Source organism: Poeciliopsis prolifica, unplaced genomic scaffold (genome assembly GCF_027474105.1).
Source record: "Poeciliopsis prolifica strain line A6 unplaced genomic scaffold, Auburn_PproV2 SCAFFOLD013, whole genome shotgun sequence".
Classification (NCBI taxonomy): domain Eukaryota; kingdom Metazoa; phylum Chordata; class Actinopteri; order Cyprinodontiformes; family Poeciliidae; genus Poeciliopsis; species Poeciliopsis prolifica.
The window spans coordinates 2,140,096-2,155,610 of NW_026562388.1; the positions used below are offsets into that span (position 1 = coordinate 2,140,096).

Genomic DNA, 15,515 nt, shown 5'->3' on the forward strand with positions numbered 1-15,515 from the left:
AATGCACCGCAATCTGAATCAACAGACTGGGAAATTCGACTGAGCAGCATAAGGAAACAGACTGAATTTGACCTTTGATTTGCAGCAGTACATCAAGCGAGAACTGCGTGACCCTGATCAGAACCAGGCCCGGGAAGGGCCAATCATACATTTTTTAAAAAAAAGTTTGAAACTGAAAAAGTTTTTTTTTTTTTAACGAATGTAAACGTTTGGTATTTCATTCTGAAAAAGAAAATGTGTAAAAAATAAAGTAAATTTAAAAAAAATATTTTTCTTTTCTATTCTTTTATAAAATAATCATGTTTGACTTCTTGTTATTCTTGTTATTTTTGTCATTCTTAAAGGTTTTGACACAGTTCTTCTGTTGCTACCTAGAAATTACGGAAGCCCGTGAGCCCATTTCAGTCCAATCGAGCTTTAGGACCTGAAGCATAGACATAGAAGTCTAGACTGAACACGATTCATACATCAGCGTTGTCGACAAATTTTTAGTGATAATTTTTGTAAACAAAACAAATATGCAAACGAATTTACTTATGCAAATAAGGAAAGCCTCTATTGTTATCACAGATAATACCAAATTTCAAATTAAGAAAAAAAAAATATTATTCAAATAAATTATTCACTCACACTATCTAAAATAGAGAATAAAAATCAATCTGGATCAATAGAACAAAACTTCTGTATTTCTTTTATTCACAGAATCTTGTTTTAATTCAGTTATTCCATGTTGCAGATAGACATAAACTTGCCTATCACAACATGGCGGCCCTGCTCACGTATCACAACAAACCCAGTGCAGCGTCTATTCTTATACGTCGACGGCTGTCGAGCCTCCACTTTGACAGTGCGCCTGCGCGCACAACGACCCCGCCTCCTTCTTGTTTTCCTCTGCCGCGCAACGCAGAATGGCGGCTCTTTTGGAATCTGTTTTGTTGCGGAAAGTGGACGTGGATAAGGTTGTTGACTGGCTGAAAAGCGTCCAGGTAGGTCTGAAACAGTTAATACCTGTATCGTAGCAACGCTAGCTTCGCTTACGTCCTCACAAGGGGCGCGGTGTGAGATGTCACAGCCCGCAAGTTACTGTAAACAAAACTTTTAGCTGCGGAGCTAGCTAGTCTCTGTAGCTGTGGTGCGGATAAAGCCAGCCAAGATGTCCTCTTCTTCCATTCAGTCCAGTAAAACGAAGCGAACCCTACCCGCTCCTCTCGGTATTGATGTATTTACTTGTGATTAGGGGCGAGCACGCAGGTAAACAAATGTTAGCCGGGGTATCGCGAGCGAGGTCGGGCAAAGTTGTTTACAGCTGCTTCCGTCTTTGTCTCTCGTCAACAGGAGGGTGAAAAGCTGTCGTCCATCGAACCTCAGCTGGCCATTCAGAAACAAGAGTTTGTCCCTTTCCTCTTAAACTTCCTGCGAGAGCAGAGCGGCGACGCTCTGACTAATGGTCCTGCAACCCCAGCCAAGATCCCCAGCGGCCCCAGAGCCCCCGCGAAGACCCAAGGCTTCTCTGACAACCCGTCATGCAGGTCTGCAGGGAGTGCACTTGGATCTCGCAGTGCCAGTCGCGTGCAGCTGTTTTCTGCGTCACCTGGAAATGAGCCGGATGCTGCTGGTCAGTCAGGACTAAGTGGAGTCAGTGCCTTCGGCAGCCCCCCCTGGTCCACAGGGTGGAGTCCAGCCTCCAGGCCGTCGGGCTCTGAGCGCAAGCATGCCCAGAAAGTTTGCCTAGGTGACTACATGGTTTCTCCCCCGGAGCTGCAGAGCAGCACCGGCTCCCAGTCACACAAAGGGCGCAAGAAGAGTGCTGGCAGCACACCGGTCGGAGGGCAAGCAAGACACGGAGGCGGGCGTGGAGGCCCCCAGAGCGGTGAGGCCGGTGGGAGGCGATCAGCGAGAGGCGGAGGCCATGGCAGGACGAGCGAGCAGGTTTCACCTTCAACTCCAGCTCATCTCAACTTCAGCAACTTGGAAGACTTCCCTCCGGTCGGGGCGTCTCCCGTTTCCTCCGGGTGAGTTCCACGCTTCTCCCGAAAACGTAAAACCACCATTTAGGTTTGAATATGCCTCACCGCTTCTGTTACCTTCCCAGGACGTCCAAGCCATCCAGAAGAATAAACCCGACGCCGGTCAGCGCAGACCGGCCTCACTCTAAACCAAAGACGTGTTTCATGTCCACACCTCTCCAGAAGGCTTCCAGCCCTCCACTGGGAGTGGAGCCGCTTGAGGGATTGACAGCAGTAGGGAGTCCTATGAGCCTCAAGGAGGAGAGAGAATTACTCAAAAGGGAAAAGTAAGCTCACGCGTGTAGTAGAGGTTTTCAAATGCAACAGATAAAGTAGGTGTTAGTTTGACATCTGACCATCCTGTTGTAGTAGTGCTTCAAAAGTTATAACTGAAGACTTATTGGTATTTTATATGCATATTTATTCAACCACATTTTTCTGCTTTCGTATCCATCCATCCAACTCTGAAGGTTTGTCTAAGCATTTTTATCAATTCAAAAATACCTGTGGGCAAAAAAATTGGCATGAAAATAGAAGAAAACCAGAAAGCTCGGAAAAGATGATCAGATTTTTCATCTGACATTTTTTATGATGTCAACACAAACTTGTAAAGTCTTTGAAGAGTATTTGATGAAGTCTCACTTTTCTTCCTTGCCTGATTTAACTTATAGAAAACAAATGTGCTGCACATTTTCTTACTTTTCTTTTGTGTTAGATGTCAAGAGAAACATGGATCTTTTCCCATCCACATCCATTTCATTTAGTCTATAACAGAATCTTAAAAAAAATACAAAATTCATGGTTGCAACATGAGGAAACATGAAGAAGTTCAAGTTGTAGGCAATGTATTTATTAGTTATGACTCGTTAAATGCCATTTTGTTTTTGTTTGTAGGACGAAGCTTGCCCAGCAGGCCGCCTCCCTTCCTCCCTCCTCTCTGGATCCCTGTACTCCTACTAAGTCAGGAACTGAGGCAGAATCCAAAGTGACCTCTGACCCCCATACGACGTGTCCTGAACCATCCAAAGTCACCTTCTCCTCAGACCTGGATGTTTTGGCTGAGCTGTACTGCACCTGCATTTCAGGTAAATGACCACAGGGTGATGGTAACGAGCTAAGCATTCGAATTAGTCCTGCTGGAAAATTTTCTCTGCATTATTTATTATTAAGCATTTATTGTATTGGTGTTTTCAAAGGAAATGTAGCTTAACTGATTAAAAGGAATTAAAGTAAGTTGACAAATGCTAAGAATGCTGTTATGGAAGATAAAACAAATAGAAGTTTTTAGATGTTTTTTTTTTTTTTTGTCCTCACAGAAAACCTCGTGCCAAACCTTTTCCTGGAGCTTTTCTTTGTGATGCAGCTGTTAACGTCCCGGTCTCTTCACACACATACCGATGAAGAGCAGTTGAGTTTGTGTTCAGTGAATTCAGGTGAGACCCATTGACACGGAGATGAACCAGATGTCGAATCTTTGAAAAATTATGAAACAGTTATTAAAAATTATTTATTTATTTTTTTGAAGATGTCTTGGAAAGATGCTACCTGAGACAAGTACACAATTGTGTGTACTTTGCGGTGAAAGTTTTGGAAAATCAATTTCAGTGAGTGTTTGTTTTTGTTTTTTTAATGTGTTATTATCTACTTAAGCCATCTATCAAGTCTGATTCACGTTGCAAAAAAGTGTCTTTTAAATGTTTTTTTCCACTTAATTTCTACAGGTTGGTTGCTCATTTGGACAAGTGCACCTTACGCCTACTGGCAGAGAACGAACGGGTCGCCTCTTTCTCTCCAGATCTTAAAGACCGCCTCTCTCAGGCTCAGAACAGAAGCACAGCCAAGGTAGGACATGTACTGAACAGCTGCTGGGTATGGTCAGGTTAAATTGTATCCTTAAGATTCGGCGCTGTTGCATCCATGCATAAAAAATACCAACGGGACTCTTTCTGTTGTATAGATATATTTTCCATTTAGGACTGTATTTAGAAAGTGTTGGGATTCTGATCCTGTGCTTAAGACAAGCAGATTTCCAAGCCTAATACTGAAAGAAAATAAAATTGTTTTGAGGAATGGTCTTAGAGTGAAATATGTCCAAAGCACATATCTCAAAGCTGAAGATTTTAATTATGTCATACTTTATCTGTCTGTTCCAGCTGTCTCCTTCAGTGTCAACTTTTATCCACTCAGTCCCGTTCCAGCCTGCTACTGACAATCGTTCCAATTTCGGAAGCGACAAGGCCTTCCACACCTTTAAGAAACAGAGGTACATCCCAGCTTTAAAAAAAAAAAAAAATTTGTAAGCCCAGTTTAAAATGTCCAGACTCTGTAGATCCAACAGCAGTTTTCCTTCCTCTCAGAGATATTTTTTATGAAGTGCTTCGAGAATGGGAGGACCTTCATAAGGAGCCGGGCTGGAACTTTGATGCCGCACTTGGTGCCAAAATCAGGCAAGTGCAGTCAATTATTGGGTTGTTTATAATCTTTCAGTGAATCAAATCTATTAATTAGGAATGTCTTCATCTGCTTTTTTTTTTTTTTTTTGATTCTGGTCCCTGTTACCAGTCAGTCAGTAAGGCATTTGCAAATGTACACAAATAGCTTGTATATACGTCAAAACTCAGTAGATTTAAAATCCCATAAAATAACACTTTGCATTTATTACATCCTACTAAACTTGCACACCAATGATATTCTGAATACACTTGTATCTCTCTTTCGAAATGCTGAGCTAATGAGTATAGCATGTTTACTCTCAGTTTTGATTAGACTTGTTGATGATTCGGCTCAGAACACACTTCACCAAATTGTGGCTAGCCTTTAATACAATTTTGTGAAAAAGCCGTTATATTTTAAATTCATCTGCACGGCCACTACCTATACCAGGAGTGGAGTTTAGTCCAAAATCGTGCTGTAAATGGACCGTCGCTACTAATGAGGCTTTAAAATTCGCATTCCATGGTAACAATGTCTCCTCTTCTTCAGAGGAATGATGAGCCAACTGACTTCTGCCGGAAATCACTCTCACTTTGCTCGCCTCTTTTTGAAACAGCTCATTCAGGTAGACCAGTTCCTCATAAAAACGTCAAGATTTTTTAGTTGTCTTCCACCTCATCTTCTTTCTAGCTTACTTTCTGCAACATCACTTAAATCTGTCCCCATCACAGATGTGTAAAGGCCCCCGTACGAGCACGCTGTCAGTAGATACAGCCGACGCCGACCTGCTGGGCATGCTGGGAGCTGATAGCCTGGGTCGTCTCAAGCGTCTGGAGGAGCGTCTCATTCAGCCTCACAGGGTTGTCGGCCCCTGCCCCCCTCCGACCTTTCCTGGTCACCAGGAGTTCTTCAGGGACTTCATACAGTCAGCCAGCTGGTGAGGAAGCAAACACCACTGCCCCTTTAAACAACCGCCCCACAAACAAAACAAACAAAACAAAACAGATTTCACATTGAAAGGCAACTCCAAGAGGATTAGGCCTGTATGGAATAACGGGTGAATAAAAAAAAAAAAACACATGACAAATTTCAAAACTTTGCAGATCAAACATTAAATAAACATAAAAACATTTATAAGATCAAACAAGTTTCATCCACGACCTATTTTAAGTCTTTACTCCTGTTTTTGTTACGTTTGAATTGTAATGATGGTCAAATTTGACTAAGACAACGAAAGAATGTTTTGCTTGTTTCTAAATCTGCAATGTTTTTCGTCCTAATTGTCTGTCTCGGCTCTCAGCTGCCAGATGAACCAGCACCTCCAGGACAGCCTGTGCCAGCAGCTCCTCCATCTGGATGAGGTGTCCATCCTGCGTCCCTCTGCGTCCGTTGGAGAGGGAGAGGAGGAAGAGGATGGCGATATGGAGCAACAGGTATTCCAATTATGAGCTTTCTTTACAAACACGTAGTGCTTTTTGCAGAATGTTTCCACCCTGTTGTACTTGGCTCTCTCTTCAGGATGAGAAGCAGCGGTTTTCCTCCGTGCTGCTCCTCGCTCGCCTTCTGGCAAAGTTCCTGGGATTCATCTCCTTTCTCCCGTACCAAACGTCAGAGAGACCCTCCAGAGAAATACAGGAAGCATCTGTAGCCCTACGCAGCAAGGTCGTAAAAATCAGAATCCAAACATTAATTAGACTTTTTTTGTTTTCCTTCTTTAAGTACCGGTAGTTTTAACTCGAATGTTTGCATTTTGTTTTCTGTTGCTGTGGATTTCAGGAAAAATGAACATGTTTTTCCTCCGCAGAGTGTTCAGGTGCTGGACGTCTGTGCTGTCTTGAGTAACAGCGTGAGGAGGCGGCGCACCATTTTGACCGTGCCCTGGCTGGTGGAGTTCCTCTCCATGATGGACTTCATCGGACCTTTGCTTCTCTGCTACAGGGTGGCTCTGGGGACATTGCTTCTGCTGTACAGGTCTGATTTTCATCATGTTTAAGTGCTTTTATAGACCAATTTAAAAAATACCCTCAATAAAAATGGGCTGTTGAAGTTTTTTGACTATCAAAATACAGATCTGCATATATATATATATATATATATATATATATATATAAATTAGTTTTAAATCTTTACTCCTTTTCTCATTATTTGCAGAACAATAATCAGAATTTCTGAAAATAGTGAGTTTTTTTTTATATCAAAATGGGACCATAAGTGATTGTTTTAGTTTTCCAGTTTGTAACAGAAACCACAGATTTTTTAAAAAAAATTATTAATTAAAAAATAGGGTTAGACCAGGCTTGTTTTAAAGGACTTGCGACTCGTAAACTGGGCCTGAGCTAGATAGCAGTCGTCACTTGACATTCTGCTTCGCTCCTAATAAAAACGTCACAAATCACAAGCTTTAATTTAAACACACTGAATCTAATGAAGGATAATCCACTCTGAATTTTACTGCTATAAATGTGTCAGATTATGACACATTTATAACACAGATATTCTCAGAGGTTCCAGATGCCAAAAATAAGCTGTGAAACAGTCCTTCACCTCTCTGCTGAACTGGCACTGGAACTTCAGCACTAGTATGTGTTACAACATGACATATGATAATGCCTAATGTTATGAAAACCTAAAAAAAAAAAAAATTCGTCTGTAAAAAAATGTAAACCAAAAACTTGAGTTTCTGGTTCTTTTCCCTCACTTGTAGGCGGCTGCAGCTGAATCGACACGAAGAGATGTGTTACCTGAACAAGCTGCTGCTGGTGTCGGTGTTGGGATGGCTCTTCCAGGTGAGCTGCGACATGCTTCACCACAAAAGAGCATGTTCGTTATTCCGAAAGGTTTCCACGTAGCCTGGAACAGCATGAAATTTGGTTTAGGTGTGTTCCAGATTTAGATAGCTGTGCAAAGAAAAAACGGTGCAGGTAAATGTCAGTATGCTCAGACTTATTCTCTATCAGTTTGCCTAAAACAGGAGTCGGCAGCCTTCCCATCCACGAGAGCCAAAGAAAGCTACAAGAAACAAATTAGCTTACTTTTACAGAATTGAAAAAAGCACATATATTTTTAAAAATGAATAAATGAAAGAAAAACAACAATATCCTTTCTCTACACAAGTTTATTAGAAACGTTCTTTTTTGGCAATTTTCTTGCAATCCCTCTTTTTCTCTTCTCGTTTCTCCTGAATAACACAGTTAAACTTTCGCCTCTGACTTGTTTAGATCCCAGTGATTCCTGAGGACATTTTCTTCACCAGTGAGTTCACTGCACTAGTCAAGGACGAGGGCAGTGCTACAGGTTCTGCTGGACTTGTGAGGAGAAATTGAATTCAGCTTTTATCCAAAGTAACAACAACTGCAAAAAGTTCATAGTGGTGTTTAAATGGTCACTGTTAATTTTGTTTGACAGGACTGCATTCCGCTGGTCGATCAGCAACTTCTTTACACATGTTGCCCATTTCTTGGTAAGTGCATTTGCTCAAGTCACTCTTAAGGACTCTCAATAGAGCATTCATGCATATAAGCTATTTGTATTCCACCTTTTTTACTGTGATGACCTAAAGTAAAATTCAGTGAAAGTAACCAGAAGCTGCAGGTTGTCTTTTTCCTTCAATTCTAAGTTATGACATAATATGGAAAAGCTCCCCTTCTTCTTCACAAGCTACATTATATTTCACAGCAGCAACTTTTAATAGAATAAAGAGAAATTTGGAGTTGAATTTGGTGCCGATGTGGGCCAAGGGAGCGTAACAACCCAACGTTACAGGAGTGGATTAATGTTCTGCCTTGTTTCCGCCTGTTCAGGTGAGTTTCGTAAGCTGCTAGCGGCTTTCGTGTCGGGCAGCGCGGCCAGGAGCGGGGGAATTATCCGCAAGATTACCCCCACTTCTGCTGAGCTCAAGGGCACGCCGACCGCCAACCGATCGCAGCAGAAACTGCAGGTAAATCAGCTGCATGCACCTAAAAAAAAAAAAAAAAAAAGCATGGAATTGGTTCCGAGTGTTTGAACGAAATGCCTGGATGTGACAGGTGGACCTAGAGCAGGCCTTCTTCCACAATCAGCCTCCGTCGCTGCACCGCACAGTGGAGTTTGTGGCCGAGAGGGTCGGATCCAACGCTGTCAAGCATATAAAGTTAGTATTGCTTCAAGGGAAAGAGGAGATTTGGTCCGATAGATACTCAATATCGCTGAATTCATTCAACACCAGATTCAGTTCAACTTTGACAGTCCTTTATTTTGCTCGGACACGTCCTCCGACACATCATCATTTCGAATCGGAAACGACTGAATTTAGCGATTAATCGACCCGCGAATGCGGTTCGTTGCCTACCTAAGAGGCTAAAGAATGCTCATCGGTCTAACATCACCGGCACTTACAGGCTGCCATTGTTTCTAAACGTGTTCCCTGTTTTAACTGCAGATAAAAAAACAACTCTTCTTTTTCCTGTATTTTGCTAATGTCTCACAGGGCTACATTAGTGCAAGAGTTGATTGAGAGAGGAGAGAAGATGCTACGAGACGGACTGCAGTCGTCAAACGCAAATTCTTCGAAGCTCAACGACTCCATATGTGCTCAGCTGTGTGATGTTGGCTGGGAAGCTCTTGAAAAAGCCACCAGGTACTACGGCGTATTTCACTGAGGGGACGGATGCTGATGCTTTATCGGTTTTCTGCAATTAGTGTCAAAACTCTTGTTAAAGTGGCACGTTTTTGTAAACTATAAAACTTAAGTCTGCACAGCTTTAAACTGTGTTTTTTTTTTTTGAGTTATTGTCAACATTTTGTTATTGTTATCAGTGGATCACAACCAGTAGCGGCCAGAAACTCCTGTAGCTCCTTCAGTGTTTCGTCATCCTCATGGCAGCCTGCCTGACTAGTTACCATCTTATCTTTTAATCGCTGTTAAAGAAACATACAGTTTCTGTACTTTTTTATCCTTTGCAACTACTGTGAAAGCAGTTCACTTCAGTTAAAGGATGCAACAATCTGCTGAGCTTTGTTTAATTTCATCTCGTCGTTTCCACGCAACCAACTGTTTTTGCAACAGTTGGTTGCAACTATTGAGCACTATAGTGCAACTGCTCAATAGTGCAGTTGAGCTCGCTGGCATCTCGTATTTGTGGTTATGCGTTTCCATTTTGTTTTTTTAAACACAGATTTTGCAATGAGAAGAGCCCCGACGCCATACGTATACTCCTCCCTGTCGAAACCACGCCACCGGTAATTGCTGAAATGATCATTTATTTATTTTTTCTCCAAATTTAGAAAATGGAAAAAGTAAAATAGCATACAGCATGTTATATTTACATGGATGGATGAACGTTTATTGTGGTAATTTTCAAAGTTTGTGAACATCCCAACACTGACAGGTCCTGACTACGTCTGAAAACATCACCAAACGCCTGGCTGCCGAGAAAGCCTGCAGCTGGCTTTCTACCAACATTACAGGTAATGGCTCTGTTAAAATTCACTGCAAATTGCTTCAGATTCTAGTGTTCCTCATATCTTTGTCCACATCCACTTTCAAAAAATGTATTTTTTTTAAATGCGTGAAATCTCTGGGCATGTAAGTTACATCAACTCAAATCCTTGACTTAAAACTGCTTGGATTTCCTAATTGAAATCCTTGTTTTTGTTTCCTTTTTCTTTTTAAAGCACTGATCAGGCGTGAGTGGAAGAGCAGGTATGACCGTGTGAAAAAGGCTCTGGGCAGTCCAGCGGCTCCGGACTCTGTGGATCCGGACATCGCTGTGGTCGAACTGGTCAGGCAGGACCAGATGAATACTCCCAGGAAAAAACAAGAGAGAGCGACGTCCTGCCCTCCGCTTTGTAAACACAACGCTTCCCTCCCCTCAGACGTCCTCATTGAGATCAAGGCATGACTTTTGTCTTTCTGCATGACGCTGCTCAGCTGCTTTACAGAACCGTTTACACCCCACGATGTAAAATAGTTCCTTTCGACAGCAAACTTTGTGTTTTGTTGGGATTTCATGTGGCAGACCAAGTCACTTTAAATTTGAAGACTTTGAGCCGAAGCAATTAATCGTAATGAAAATCGTCAACTAATTTAGTAATCAATTAATCATTAACTGGAGTGTACGGATTCAAAAAAAAAGAAAATTGCTGAAAGAACATGCAGAGCAGTAATTAAGTCAAAAATGTACAAAAATATATACATTTTGCATCCAAGATAAAAAAAAATCTTTGTAAGAACCTGTATGTTCTATCTGAAACTGCTTAAAACAGTTTAAGCTCAGCCAGTTCAAATGATGTGAAAAAACAAAACAAAAAAAAAGTTGAATTAACTCTCCTATTATACACGTTTTGTTGTCCAATTAGTAATTGGTAATCCAGCACTGTATTGAAGCCAAGTTGAGCAGAAAAACACTGATTGATTGCTTGGTTTAAATCTTGAAAATTTGACCTCTTCATCTTACGAAGGCCGTCGTGTGAGCGGTTTGCTTGACTCCGATGTCAAAATCAAGATCTGGCAGTCATCCGGAGTTTGTGCCTGTTTCAGGAGCTGCTGAGCATCGCGGTGGGACCCAGAGCGGACGAGGAGCTGCCGACCGGCCCGCAACTCAAAACGCTGCTTCAAAGAGTTGGGAACACGTTAGAGTGCAGAAAGGTAGAGGAGAAACAAACGCGTAACCAAAACCACCGTGCTGTACGAAGACCTCATTCTTTTTTTTTTTTCCTCGACTCAGTTCCTGACGGCTTTGTCGGAGCAGATGCTTCAGAACAGCACCGTGCTGCTCGCCTGCAAACTGGGTGAGAGATTTGAAGCGGTAACCAGGGCCACGGAGGCATAACCTGCGCCTCTTAACATATTTCTGCGTTTACTGCTGATTGTGTGCGCTTAGTGTCTGGAGAGCTGCCGGTGTGTTCTTTGTCACGGAGTGGCGGCGCTGCGGTGGATCCCGGCGCCGGGCCGGAGCCCTCGGTGTCAGATGTTCTGGAGCAGCTTGCTGAGCTGTGGGAGAGAAGCTGCTGCTCCTCTGCCCCGCTCCATCAGCTCTTCACTCCGCTCACAGTGGCCGCTGTGCTGAAGGCCAGCGACACAGAGGTGTGTTAAACCGATTTATGCACTACCCTAACATTTGGTTCTGTTAAAATATTTATACTACCCTTAGAGAGTTCTTATAACTTTAAGAGTGTTTTGCTCAGGTTTAATCAATAAAACCTTTTCAAGAGGCTATACATACATTCCAACATATTCTTTTAAATAGATGTGTAACTCTCTGAAGGTCCAGTTGATTCGCATCCAGCAGCTGGATATCCACAACGTGTTCTCAGTGTGGTCAGATAAAATAGGGACAAGCTTGGTTTCTTACTTGTTGATTTTAAATCAGATTAAGCTTTCCTTTTATTTTTTGTCAAAATGTGGTTTGCCAATAAGATTTCTATTTGACAAATTACAAAGTAATGAGAATATTCGTATACGAAAAGTATACAAATTTACACGAGCCGCTTATTGAGCCTTCGGACGATTTGTGAAAGGCCAGTTGATGACCGTTGTGGATGAATTTTTCGGGCAGCACCTCAAACTCGCTGCTTCCTGGTGTGACGTCATGAAAAAATGAAAGAAATTCAGGTCGGATATGAAAAAGAAATGTGCTCACCTCCACGAATCTGGTTCATCCTCAGTTATATTTCTTGCATTTTTGAGCATCAACATCAGAAAAATAGTAAAACTTGAAGAGCCGGTTTGACACCAAATAGTGATCTACTCTATTCCCTTTGTACATGTCTACCTTATAAATGTACGTTTAAAACCAGAAGCTTATTTTATAACATGGGATTTTTTTTCCTTTAATGAATAAAGGTTCTTTAATTAAACATTGGTTCGTTGTCAAATTTTCATTATAAATCCATTAAATATAGATCTAATCCCTGTGTCCTGAACTCTGTCACAGAGTCTCCAGCATGTTCCAGTAATTTGTGTGATTTATCATAATTTGCCTTGGATTTTTAGTTGTGATTTTTTGGAGGTTGTCGATCAGAAGCGGCGAACGCATCGTGATGCATTTCGCTTGTCTTTTTAGAAGAAGAACTACCTGTTCCTCGTTAGGAAGCTGGTCGACAAAAGAATACTGAACGAGGACGAAGTCGAATCGTATTGGAGGAAGCTAACAGACCTGACCTTGCCAGCGGTGAGAGTCCATTGTTCTTTTTGGGTTTTTTTTATCAAAGAGCCCTTCGGGAGTCTTTCTCTCCTTTTGATTTTGACCTTTTTGACCAATTTACCCATTTCTTCCTCGCTTCTCTCTCTCCTGCTTCTTTCTAGAAGCTGATTGAGAACTTCCAGCTGCAGTCGCAGCGCATAAAGCTCTCGCTGCCTCTGGCCGAGATGCAGTCGTGCTTGGACATGCTGCAGGTCTCGCACCAGACAATAGAGGGAGCAACCTGACAACAATAATCCGCAGTATATTCCACAAACAACGTGTATGCTTTCACCACAGTGTCTTATGCCAAGTCTGTGCATGTTTTCTCCAAGACCCTGATTCTTTCCTTGTTTCCACGCTTGCCTTTTAACATGTCGCCTTATGAAGTCGTGAAATTATATGCAAAGATTCAAGTGGCAAACAGAAATCCCTGCGAGTCAACGGCAGTATTGATGCAACACGTAATTTTTCCGTTTTAAATTTTAGAAGGACACCATGAGATTAAGCTTAATTCGACTTTTATGTCTTTGGGACTGATACTAAACCAGGAGCAGTAATGGTAAACAAAGACGAGTATTTTATCATACAAACGATTTTTGCAATTTAGATGACTGTTTTTAAAAAAAAAAAAAAAAATCTAAACGATGTCATGTCAAGTTGAAAAGTACAAATATTACAGTTTTTTTAAACTTAAACGCAATTCGAGACAGTCAGTAGCTTAGCACTTTCACTTATTGCCTTTGACCACATAACTAGTGGTTATGAGTTAATTTCATGAATGCATTTACCCGTGTTTGTGATTGCTATTGTTCATGTTGAACAGCGGTGTATTCCGAGAATCTTTTAAACTGAAAGGTTTAATGTTGGCACAGAATGAAAATATTAATAAAGACGTATTCCAGTGTGCAGCAGCTGTAATTAGGCGTCCATGCTTTCTTTTTGCTTTCAGTCTGGTCGGGAATAAGAAATAAAGGTCCATAACTGCCGAGCTCATCCACAGATTGGAGCAGTGTGGGATTTGATTTCAGCACTTTAGAGAAAGGGGAAAAGGAAAATGGGTTATGAGGAAATATTGGTGTTTTCTGCCTTCAATCTGTCCATCTTTGAAACCGTCCATTAATTTGTCATTCGTCACACAGGCATTTCTCCATCCACTCATCTGTTTTGCCTTCTTTTGAATAAATTCATTGTGAATTCTTGTATTTCTATTTTTAAGTTATTTTTTTATTTTTTTTTATAAAGGACAGGAAATGTACAGCAGGATAAGTAAATGCTTTTGTCATGTCAAATATTAGAGAAGGGGAGAGACACACATACAGTAGCTTAGTTTTAACATTTCCGCCAGATTTACTGTCCGACACAAACACAAACAGTTCGGATTCAAATCCTAACAGATCATGCAGATTGAGATCTGGTTTAGAGGGAGGGAAGGAGGGAGGGGTGTTGAGCCGCATCTCGTCCCTCCCCCTTCCATGTCTGTCCAGGAGGAAGTTTCTGTTCTCCGCGGAGAGTTTCGGAGAGACGCGGTTCGGCGATTCAACAAGGATGTCTTGAGCTGTGGACTTTCTGACTTTGTTTTATTTTTCCGCTTTTCTCGAATTAACATTTCATCAAACGTCGGCATGGTGACGGGAGCTCCGCCGGTCTTCACCCGCTCCGTCCCGGTCAGCCGCTGAGCCGCGGCGAACCCAGGCGGCCGCATCATCATGGCAAACGTTCAGGTCGCTGTGCGGGTCCGTCCTCTCAACGCCAGGTAAAGTTGGCTCGTTTGTTAGCGTTCCAGTCACCCACGCCAGATAAGTTAGGTGGCCTTCTCCAGACCGCAGTAGTTTTCTTCCTCCTCCTTGTGACCAGGTGTAGCGAGTGCGGTCTGTCAGAGGGGGGAACGTTCCTCACGTTGCGTATCATTGGTAACTGCCATACTTTCCTCGCGCGTCACTTTCGCGAACAACCGTTAAGCTAGCTGGTCAGTTGGTGGCAGATGCTGTCAGTGAGTCTGAGTTCACTCGTTGCGTTTGAATAAGTATGTTTCTGAGCAGAAATATTAGGTCTTTAAGGTCATTAAATTGTGTACTTTGAACGGTGTTAATGAAGTAACTTGTGACTTCCAAGCTTATTGGTTTTTTTATAATGACTAGCTGTTTTTAACGTGTTGGCAAATTGGCCACCAGGTGGAGGGCTCACGCATAGCTTCTTTAAGCGATTTAAAATTTTCCTCTTTTTTATTTTTTAATTTTTTCAGTAGAACAAAAATGTCATTCTTACTTTTAAGAAAATACCTAATAGTTATAGCTACTAAATAAATAGATTTTCTTTTGGATAAAGTATTAATGAACTGTGAAAAAAACACTTAAAAATAAAGTTTTTGGTGTGCTGTCCACTTAATGCATAAAGGTTTTTTTTTTGCTGTATCAATCAATAGATTTTTTTTTTTTAAATTAGGTTTGAATTATACAGCAAAACATGTCTGAGTCTGTGAAGTTGCTTTGCTCTCCTGTGGACCTTTGACCTAATCAGAAATATTGGTGCAGTATGTTGAATAAAAAAAGGTTCAAAAAGGCTTCTTGGAGTTTCTTTGAACTCCTGCAGGATTGCTTTGGCTGTAGGAAACTACTGTTCCATAACAAAGCATTAATCTTGCAAAGAAAGACAGGGTGAATAATTGTTTGAGTTTGGTCGTCCTCCTACTTTGCATAACAAATGGATGATTACACCAAATGTGCAGTGCTCTATAATGCAAATCTGTCCTTCCTGAGGTACTGTATGGTTGTGGTGTTCTCACTGTTCTCTGCTCTATTTATGAAGTAAAGGATGTGTATCCTTCCTTCTATTTTCACCAGTACCACCAACCTTTCGCTGCGTTTCTCATTCACAAGTGTGTTACTCATTGTTTTAGCTGACCAGTAGGAAGCAG

At 41.7% G+C, this 15,515-nt stretch overlaps 2 protein-coding genes across 4 annotated transcripts in view; both read left to right on the forward strand.

The window, feature by feature from the left end:
• Positions 1-886: 886 nt before the first annotated feature.
• cdan1 (codanin 1) lies at positions 887-13,519 on the forward strand. Of its 3 annotated transcripts, none has more exons than XM_055038739.1 (28): positions 887-986; positions 1,336-2,012; positions 2,093-2,293; positions 2,901-3,091; positions 3,323-3,439; positions 3,532-3,610; positions 3,728-3,848; positions 4,160-4,269; positions 4,364-4,453; positions 4,989-5,064; positions 5,171-5,376; positions 5,740-5,872; positions 5,958-6,101; positions 6,244-6,410; positions 7,144-7,225; positions 7,658-7,747; positions 7,845-7,899; positions 8,240-8,376; positions 8,465-8,568; positions 8,905-9,054; positions 9,593-9,656; positions 9,806-9,884; positions 10,092-10,312; positions 10,957-11,064; positions 11,144-11,207; positions 11,300-11,502; positions 12,482-12,589; positions 12,724-13,519. In XM_055038739.1, the coding sequence occupies exons 1-28, from the start codon at positions 909-911 to the stop codon at positions 12,844-12,846; spliced, it is 3,978 nt and encodes a 1,325-aa protein (XP_054894714.1). In that variant the 5' UTR covers positions 887-908; the 3' UTR covers positions 12,847-13,519. The 3 variants fall into 3 exon arrangements, with proteins under 3 accessions (XP_054894714.1, XP_054894715.1, XP_054894716.1); XM_055038740.1 differs by having other exon boundaries at positions 12,727-13,519; XM_055038741.1 differs by having other exon boundaries at positions 12,485-12,589.
• A 117-nt stretch (positions 13,520-13,636) lies between these two features.
• stard9 (StAR-related lipid transfer (START) domain containing 9) overlaps positions 13,637-15,515 on the forward strand; it is a 39,534-nt gene continuing 37,655 nt past the window's right edge. The window contains exon 1 of the mRNA XM_055038738.1: positions 13,637-14,354. Coding sequence (XP_054894713.1) covers positions 14,308-14,354 — 47 coding nt within the window. The 5' untranslated portion in view covers positions 13,637-14,307. The remainder of the gene's footprint in view (positions 14,355-15,515) is intronic.